Here is a 10,114-nt window from a genome sequence, read left to right on the forward strand (position 1 = left end):
GCTCAGGTCCCTTCCGACCCTAGAAACTATGAAACAACAGAGGCACCAGCTGGCATTGGATGGAAACAGGAGGTGCCAGGGTAGGTGCTAGAATAAGACTTGTTTTTAGGCAAGACTTGAATCCGGACTGAAGGGGACAGGAGATTTGGAAAGGGTACCTGGAATGGGACCATGGTCAGAATGTTCTAGGAGTGTGATGGATAAAGCAGCAGGGGACCCATCTTCTCCCACTTCCAAAAGGCAGCTCTAAGCATCAGGCTGTACAATAGGAGTGTGCAAAATGGGCTCTTTTCAATTTGGATTTGGATTTGGCCCGAATCAGGGACAGTGATTTGATTTGTTGGTTTGAATCACCGTCCCCAATTCAATTCAGCTGAATCCGAAGATCCGATGCTCATTTGGAGAATCAGCGATTCAAACATAGACACAGCTTTAAATGTTTTTTTCTACATAGCTCAAGGTGCCAGACATGGCTTATGAATGCTGAGATGCTGGGGTGGATGGAGTGTCCCATAAGACACTCCAACTCCAAATAGCAGGGGCCCCCTGCGTGCTTGGCGGCAAACCCAGAAGTGAACTGGAAGTACTTCTAGTGCACTTCCAGGTCCACTGGGCAGCACACTGGGGGCCCCCCCCCACACCCATCTCAGTGATCGGCCACAGAGGAACCCTGGGTGCCCCCCCAGATGCAGGAGGCACCAGTTGCTGAGCCCGGGTGGGATGGGGGGTGGGGACAGCACGCTCTTTGGCAAGCCCAGAAGTGGATTGGAAGCTGGAAGTGCTTCTGGTTCACTTCTGGGTCTCCAGCTGAGTGTGCTGGGGAGCCCCCTGCACTTCTATATGACACTCCATGCGCCCCAGCAGCGCAGCATTCATGAGCCCCTTGCTACGTAGAGGTATGTAGAAAAAATATTTAAAGCTGTGTCTATGTCCAAATCGCTGAATCTTTCCAAATCTCTCCAAATTGATTTGGAAGGTTCCAATTCAATTCGGAGAGATTAAAGTGTCCTCTGATTTGATTTGGATTCAGAGATTCGGCCATCAAATCGGGCTGAATCCCCACCGAATTGAATCAGGGACTGAAGCTTTGCACAGCCCTACTGTATAATACTATGCATGTCAAATCACCCTCTGTCCCACTTGTGGGCTTAAAATTGAACCACTGTGCAGCCAAGAATGCAGAATTTATTGGACCTGAAGGAGAGCAGGCAAGAGGGAGTCTAGTAGTTCAGTTCTGTAGCTGGCAAGGGAAAAAAAACGTGCCTTCCGGTCCCTGTTTCCCAGATGGATTAGGCATTTTACATTAGAGAGTCATGAGATACAGAATAGAATGAGGTTCTCTCTTGCTTGATCTCCTGGCCCCATGACTCTTACACTCTTTGCTACATGGTGACCCAGGTTCCATAGGAGATGGAGAGCATCCCCACATAGTATAGCCTAAAGCCTGATGGGCAGGGCACTCTCTTGGCAGGTGAGAGATGTAGGGTTGGATGTGTTTGGGCTAAGAAGGACCTAAAATCCTTGTCTGACTCTTTCTAAGTGATGCTGCAGCCACTAGGCTATCATACAAAAGGTGGGGATAATTACAATTCTTTTTCTTCTCCAGCTGAATTATAAAGAGTCAGCCCTGCTCAGTTATTCATCTACTTTCAGAAATTTTACATACAGCATGACTAAAACAGGGAATTGGAGAAATTGCAGCTCCTTGAATGCTGTAATTCACCATTAGATCCATCTAGACCAAGGAGATCAAGATTGAAATGACTAAGCTCTGGACAGAAGCCAGAGTTCAGACATTCCTGTGCTCAGCATTTCCTACTGTCTAGTTCCGTAAGACTCCATGTTCACCATTGGGTGGTTCTGATTTGCCCTTTGCAGGGCACTGACTGTAGAGTAAACCTAGGAGCATAATTTTGAAGATCCAAGAGGAAGGTGACAGGCAAGAGCTCAATATTCCCTTCAGACCTTTCATGTGAGGTCTTCCAGGGCTCCATGATATTGTCTCTCTTCTTCAAAGTGTATATGAGGCTGCTGGGTGTATCGTGTGGAGATTCAAAGTGAGGTGCCATCAGTGGCATAATTAGAGTGGAGTGACTAGGGCAGCTGTCCCAGGCACAGACTTAGGTAGGGGATAGGGAAAGAATGGCTGCTGCTGCAGCTGTACCATTGCACCAGTGGTACAGTGGCAATTGGAAGTCACTGCTACCCCCATGTGTTATAGCTGCCCTGGGCACCGAGCTGCATTGCTATGCCTGGAGTGTCATCAGTATGCTGATCATACTCAGCTTGCTTTTTCTTTTCTCATCTGCCCTGTTAGCAGTCTCTGTCCTTTCCCAGTGTCTGGATGTAGGTGAACCAATTGAAGTTGATTCTGGACAAGACAGAAGTGGTGGTGGTAGGTAGACCACTTGGCTTTTAGGGAAGGATTAGGACACCTATTACTGACAGAATTCAGCCTTCCTTTGTCCCTCAGATTTGCAGATTTGGGGTGCTCCTAGATCCTCTGCTGCACCTGGATCTTCAGGTGGTGGCAGTGTCTAGGAGTACCTTTCACCAGCTCCATCTGGTGAGAAGGCTGAGACTTCCTTTCAGATTCAGATCTCATTACACATCATTCATGCCATTGTAATCTTGAGTCTATGCTACTACAATCTGCTCTACATGAGACTGTTCTTGATGATGACTGTCTGGAAGCTACAGCTGATGCAGCATGCAAAGGCTTGCTTTCTGACAGGGTTGGGTCACTAGCAGCACAAAACTCCAGTGCTCTAGAGTCTATACTGACTTCCAGTAGCTTTCTGAGCACAATTCAAGGCACTGGTTTTGACCCACAAAATCCTTAAACAGTCTGGACCCTATGTACCTAATGGAAAGCCCTCTTTCTTATGCCTCAATGCCATCCCTAAACTCAGTTGACAGCAGCCTTCTGCAAGTACCATCAGTGCACCAAATGTGCTTGGAAAAAACATACAGAAGGCCTTTCCTGATAGTCACTCCTTAGCTTTTGAATGCCTTTGTCTTTGAGGTCTGCCAGAATCTGAGTCTGAACATCTGAAAATGCTCTAAGACCTTCCTATATGGGCAGGTGTTTAGCAAGCCAGGATAGCCTGGATTATGGTTTAGGGATTATTTTTAAGATTTTACTGGTCTTTATCATTATTTTCTTACTGCAATCTACCCTGAACCTTTTTTGGGGAAAGATGACACATAAATCTACTAAATAAACAAATACATCAAAATACATAAAAATAACTAAGCTAATAAAAAGAACACCCTCAAACATGCTACTAACGAATTTATACAGCCATTTAATTATTGATATATCTGCACATGCACTATTTCATATATACTTTAATAACATGTCATTTAATGAAATGACAAAATAACAGGTTGGCATTATGGTCATGCTTTACAGTATAATTTTCAATTATTTAATGTGTACATTGACATTGAATGGATTTTAGATTTAAGGTGAATGTGTCCAAAAGGGCATTAGTGTTCTGGTGTGGTTGTATGTCATGATAGTAATGAGTTAAACAAGATTTTTTTTAAATGCCTGTTTCTTACACTAAACAATTCTAACTACACACACACAAGCACATGCATGCGCATGCACACACACACTGCAAATTGTCATCACATTACTCTCTTTATCTTCTACAATTTAGCAGAATTAATAATTTCTCTGGTTTTCCATATTAGACAAGATGTGAAGTCAATCCCCCATTAGAAAATAAGCCACACAATACAAGGAAATACATGGAAAAGAAGGTAATCTTTTTTATCTTTCGGTGTTTAACTGCAGTTATCCTTTATAATCAGTCAAACAATATGGCATATCTCATTATTTGGAAATGGTTTTAGAATGCAGGAAACAACTGGGGCTTTCTAGCTAGCTTTTCAAAGGCTTATTTTTAGAGCCATACCTAAAAAGTTCTGGACTGCATGGGTCTTGCTATGGAAACAAAATTGCTAAGCACTAGGGATGTATACAGACTGCTATATACAGCTTCAAGAAAAATGTAAATAAAATTGACAGAATTACAAAATTAGTGAGGCAGGAAAAAAAGCAAAGATCTGGAATTTAGTAAAGCATTTGATATAGTACCTCTCAAAACATTTTTTCTTCTTGACTTGGATATAAATAATGTTGTATAAACAGGCTGTCGGGCTGCAAACAAATAACAAGACAAAGAGAAGACAGAAGGTGTTATGTGGGATTCCTACGGATATTGGTTGTAGGTTCCATCACATGGAACATCCTCACTTATGAGGTAGAAGTGGGAAGAAAAACATCTAGTTAATAAAGTATGTAGATAATGCTAAATTGAGAGGAGGTGCATGATGGGGGAACACCAATGAGGACAGAGACAACACACAGGACTCTAGAGAGCCTAGAAATATAGGTAGGAAATAAAGTGCATTGCAGCTTAGAAAATTACATGCTAATATATTGCAGGTAGTAATCAAAAGCATAATATTCAGTGGGAAGGAAAAGCTGGAAAGCATTAAAGTTGAAAGGAGGGTAGGACAAGGATAGTCCTGCAACCTGATTGCAAATAAAAAAGAAAGAAAAGAGAAACAAAGAAAAAAGGCTGCCTCAATTGTAGCTGCACATATGTAAAGAAGGGAGCAGGAAAGTAATAGATTCGCCTTAAGCAGCTTTGGAGAAGCTTTGGAATACTGATCCTCATTGTCCTCTCATCTGAGTAGAACTCTACTGACAATAAATTCATCGTTCTTGATTTATTCTGATGTGAGATTATCATCAGTCTCTCTGTATTCTTTTCTGAGCACTTCATTACCAGGAAAATACTGACAATTTGGAAGGAATCATAGAAAGGTCACAAAAGATCATTATGGTCTGAATTATGAAGAAAAAAATAAGACCAAGAAAGTTAAATAGGTATGGGTTAGTTCGGTAATCACAACAGAGTATTGATGACAGAAAATATGTCTGAAGAAGAACAGTCCAAGAAGACAGAAGAAATATTAGGCTCAAAGGGTTTTAATTAATAGCAAGGTAATGAACTTAAACAAGGGCAAATTTAGGCTGATTATAAGGATGTATACAAGCCTTAAATATAATATGTCAAAGTCCTTAAACATCTGGTAGGTAATGTGCACGTGTACCTGGATGCAGAAATGTTGTAACCCTCAGCTGCTGAAGGTGTCCTCTCCAAATGTCTTAGGTGCTGGGTATTCTTCTCCAAGTCAGCATAGGAAGAGCTGATATCCTCTTGACCTTGGTCTGATATACTTGTAACAGGGCTGGGGCACATACAGTTAGGACATGACCACTCTGCTGAGCTTGTACTAGTGATAGAAGTAGCTGTTGAATGGGCAATAGAAGGATGTGGTGAGTAATGTGAAAAATATACAAAGACAAATAAACAGGAACACTACATTTTTAATATCAAAACTGCATAATTTAATTTCCTTATTCTCCCCTCTAGTTGTTAATATAAAGCAGTATTCAATGAGCCCTGATGACAAAAACTTTAAACCTATGGCTATAAAATGAAACACAGCTGGTGAAGTAAATATTTTGCTGGTGATGTAGATTTATTACAGTGTCAGAATTACCTTGGGTAGCTAAAAAACAATAAATTATGCCATCAGCAGTATAATTGTCATCCTGCAATTTCAGTGCTGCTAGAAGGTCTAGCATCAGCTGTGAGTTGGTAATGAATATATTCACTCTCTCTTCCACTTACAGAATGTGATAATATGCATGACTACTTTGTATTCTACTTTTTGCAACATATTCAAGACTTTCAGAGATAAGGTCTTGGGCACTACCATAGGCTCTGCACTCTGACAGACTGTGGTGAACACTGCTAATGAACCCTGCCCCTTATACCAAGAGTTCTCCTTGTGAGATGTTGAAGTGTGGACCCAAAAAGCTGCCTTCAGTTCCTATTGATGCTTGTCATCCACTGTTGCATTTAAGACTTCCCTGGATTCAGAAATTCCTTGCTGGGCAAACTGTCCTTAAGCAGATCTGAAGGGATAGGGGGCAGCCTCATCTCCCAGGAAGTGCTCTGTATCTCACAGCATCTTGGCTTTAGTCCAGCAAACCATGCTGGATACAGACCATTTTTTCTCCAAAGTATGTAGTAATCACATTACAGCAGACTGTAGAAGATTCAGCTTCTAGGCAGAGGGAATTCAGATTAACTGGACTATTCACCACCTGGACACAATTCCACCTGGACAGCATTTGCAGATGCAATGTCAGTCGATAACAAAAGCTTCTTCAGCCACTGCTGCACCACAGTCCTTTAATAACAATCTGTGCTGCAGTTGACTGGCTTTGCCATAGGTCAAGAGTCATGTATGCTCTAACCTCCTACCTTCCTGACAAATTAAGTCACTGCTGGGTGGATTATCTTTTCCAGCATACCAGGAAAGCTATCTCTAGCCAAGCATGCTGCTATTCCTTTTCAGTGTGGCTGTTTTTTGTTGCTAGAAGCATTTTGAGTTTATGTGTCTCCTTCTGGTAATGTGTTATACCAGGGCAGTGATACAGCTCAGAGCCCTAGTTTAACACTTTGTTTGTAGTGCCTTCCCCTGAGATACCCTGTGTTAATGCTCAGATGAACCTGCAGTTCCATTCCTTGGGCAATGAAACAGATTCTCATCTTCTTGGCAAATGAACAGTTGGTAGCAGCCAAGTATAATAACAAATGGGTAATAAGGAGGTTAAATGCTACAGCTCAGTGGGCTAAAGAGAGGGCCATGGCAGGTATGCAGCTTAACAGTGTGTGAATTTTGTAAAGGATTAACCTAACTAGGAATAGTGTCTGGGGACTTGGTAGGGCAGAGGCCAATAAGCTCTGTAATCAGGAAACAAGATGAGTTCTTGCAGTCTGTTTTTCTCTGCTAAAGTCTTTGTTGGATCCCATGTTCAGAGTGGTAGTAGGGCTACCAGCACAAGAATGAACAGACTGTGTTGAAGATGATTTTTAGAGATCTGTCAATAAGCCAGTCTGTTTCTCAGATTACACTAATAGCTTCTTCTCCTGTATTACTGAATACCATGGGCTATGGCTGGGATTTTAACAATGCCTCAGTGTATTAGGCTCCCAAACTCTACCAAAATGCCATGGGATTTGGGTGCATAAATTTGGTCCTAAAACTGTGGCATTTAGCCACAAGAACTGAGCAGGGGACTGTCGGGAACTGTGTCTTTGAAGAGGAGGAGTCTGCCCTCAGGCAAACATGGCCTCTGCCTATGCTGCACCACAGATTAATGGGAAGCTGGCTCCCTTGTATAGTAGGATGGTGAAGAAAGGCCAAGGTTCCGGTTTCCCCGTACCTGTCGCTTGCCTGCCTGACTCTCAGGATACAATATAAATGAGCATTTTTGAGACTTCTATTGTGTACTTCAGTTGAGAAGTTGAGAAGCCCACTCCAGGGTCCTGGGCAGTCTCAGGAGTAAGAAACTCTCCAGGGAGGTAAGGAGTTCATATTTATGTACCCTCTACCTGACACAGAGCAGGGATACCCTATGCTGAGGGGCTCCCTCATTCTCTCCTGCTGGGACAGTTTAATTCCATATAAAATATTTAAATACTAAGTAATACTGATACTGAAAGAGAGAATGACTTTCCAGTCTGGTGGTTAGAACACTCAAGAAAGAGATAGAACAGCTCAGCCCCAGTCCCTGCTTCAGTCAATATTTAAGTATATATGCAAAGTGGAAAGGGCCCAGAGCAGGGGGGTTGGACCTGATGATTTCATTAAGTCCCTTCCAGCCCTAAACTTCTGTGAATCTGGGAACAAAAAAGGCTGAGAGAGCCCTTTTTGCAGAACACCCTATAATCCAAGTGTGGGCAAAATGACAATGACAGATCTGGCTGGCAGATCACTATAGCCAGTTTCCATGGAGACCCCAGCAGTGGCAGTGCCATGACAGCACGGGGCCAGGGTTTCCATTGAGACGGGTCCCATTAGTGCCGGCTGGGCAGGGATGGGCTCCATGGCTTGGGCTGGGATCTTGCAGTGGTGACAGTGTAGTCCAGAGCTGGGGCTGAGCCTCAGTCTGCTGCCTGTATGCCCCTGTCCAGGGTATGCAGGCAGCGGATCACAGCTCTGCCCCAGTTCTGGACCACGTTGTCACTGCTGCCAGATCCCAGCCCCAAAGCAGCTTCCTGACCAGCTGCGTGCCCCGCCAGCACTACTGAGGCTATTCTCCATGGAAACCAGCCACAGAGACTTGGGCAAGGGCTGCTGGGAAATTGAGGCCACTGTGGATCCAATCTGGCCCATGGGCTGGACTTTGCCCACCCCCACTATAATCTAATGATTAGGGCATTGTTGTGGGATATCCAGAGTTTTAGCACCTAGCTGATCACCCTCTGCTCTTGGGTAAAAGTAGACCAGTAGCAACTGCCTTGAAAATTGTTTTCTCGCTAATACTGTTTGTTAAATCAGTCTGAATTTACAAATGGTTTGGGGATGACCAGACCACATATTTCACTGAATAAATGTCACCTAGGATGAGGTACTAAAACTCAAACTCCCAAGAGGCAATGAAGAAGCTCAGTCAGAAGCCATTCAGGGGTCAAATTGAACCAAAACTAAGTGTTCTGATTTGGCATGACAAATTGTAATGAAATGTTTCCATTCAGGGATGTCAGAGGATATTTGTTTAGGTTAAACATATCATTTCAAAATTGTCCATACATTTGGCTCCATAAATTCTTTCAATTTTTTATATTTTTTGTCTTAATTTATCCTGAAAACATATTTCAAAATGTGAGAATTCCTGACTGGATGGAAAATTTCAATTTTCAACCAACTCGGTATCACTCAATTACAATGTTTGGAGGGGTATGCTATACACCTACCAGTGATGAGCTATAGCAAATTCTCTTAAAATTACTGTAATATACTTTGGCCTGGTCTGCATAAAACCAGAAAGTGTTGTCTTTGGAGCATAGCTGTGTTGTAACTGGATTCCCTAATAAGACTGTAACTAGTGCAGACAAAACTTATGTCACATAGAAAAGCCAGTTCTTTTTGCTTAATTTCCTTGTTCTAGATGGATCTAATGGTGAATTACATCATTCAAGGAGCTGCAATTTCTCCAATTCCCTGTTTTAGTTATACTGTATGTAAAATTTTGGAGGGCTTACCTGAGTCTCTCTCTTGAGTTGTATGAACTGCTGCAGGAGATTTGGATAATCTGGTTACTGTTGTGGTCCCATTGATCATAGCAGCTGCAGAAGGAGGCAAAACTAATTCAAAGAAGAGTGCATCCTCTGAGGGCCCAGTTGATCTCTTTGTAATGAAATCTGGGGAACCACAGAACTGGCCCAAGTCTGGTGAATTGAAGGGTGGGTGGAAATGTATTGCCTCCATTCTGTATAAAAACAATGAAAATGAATTAATTTACCATGAGTCTATGGAAAACACATTTAATACTCAGGGCCAATGGGCACATTGCACAACAGTGTTTACTGTCATAGGGATGGATGGGTTGTAAATTAGGGCACAACATGGCATGTCTCTCCTTTCAAAACATGTCAACCACTAGCCAATAATCACGTTACGTCTTGACCTTAATTGTGCTCATCAGTGTTGTGTTAAATTATAAAATTCATCCAAGGAGCACACCTCCAGTTCAAACTAATATGCCTTTCCTGGTGATGTATGTAGTACTCATTGGTCTAATTCTGCTTGTCCCAGTTCTGCTGTCTGGATGGACACTGATGTTTTGTGATGGGATCCAATTGCTAATTCCCAAGCACTGCTAAGCTTCTGAGTGCTGGGTAATATCTGATTACTGTTCTTAGCTTTGTGTCCCTCGGCACTCCTCCAGGTACAAAGCCCTTCTCAGAGGTATGATCACAGCGAAGTGGAAATAGTCAAACTAGGTTTAATGTTTCTGCTGGTAACAAACCCATTGTTTCCACAAGGGAAAACTGCTCAATGCTGATGGCCACTGATGGCATTGTCACACTTTTCCAGATAGTTTCCCTCTTATAAGTCAAACTTCTGCTGCAAAATGGATGATATAATTCATAGTGACAGATACAATAACAAACAGTGTACAGAAATCAAATGGAACACACAATTAGGCACAGGCATATCTGTCACATTGCTT

General features: G+C 42.5%; 1 protein-coding gene across 4 annotated transcripts in view; it reads right to left on the reverse strand.

Moving 5' to 3' along the window:
- Positions 1-9,366, reverse strand: part of LMNTD1 (lamin tail domain containing 1) — a 128,128-nt gene extending 118,762 nt beyond the window's left edge. For all 4 annotated transcript variants that reach the window (XM_019515693.1, XM_019515696.1, XM_019515695.1 and 1 more), the window contains exons 1-2: positions 9,144-9,366; positions 5,134-5,332 (exon numbers count right to left, since the gene is read on the reverse strand). In XM_019515693.1, coding sequence (XP_019371238.1) covers positions 5,134-5,332; positions 9,144-9,222 — 278 coding nt within the window. In that variant the 5' untranslated portion in view covers positions 9,223-9,366. The remainder of the gene's footprint in view (positions 1-5,133; positions 5,333-9,143) is intronic.
- Positions 9,367-10,114: the final 748 nt, after the last annotated feature.

This window comes from Gavialis gangeticus, unplaced genomic scaffold, assembly GCF_001723915.1.
Source record: "Gavialis gangeticus isolate Ggan-Ray unplaced genomic scaffold, GavGan_comp1, whole genome shotgun sequence".
NCBI lineage: Eukaryota > Metazoa > Chordata > Crocodylia > Gavialidae > Gavialis > Gavialis gangeticus.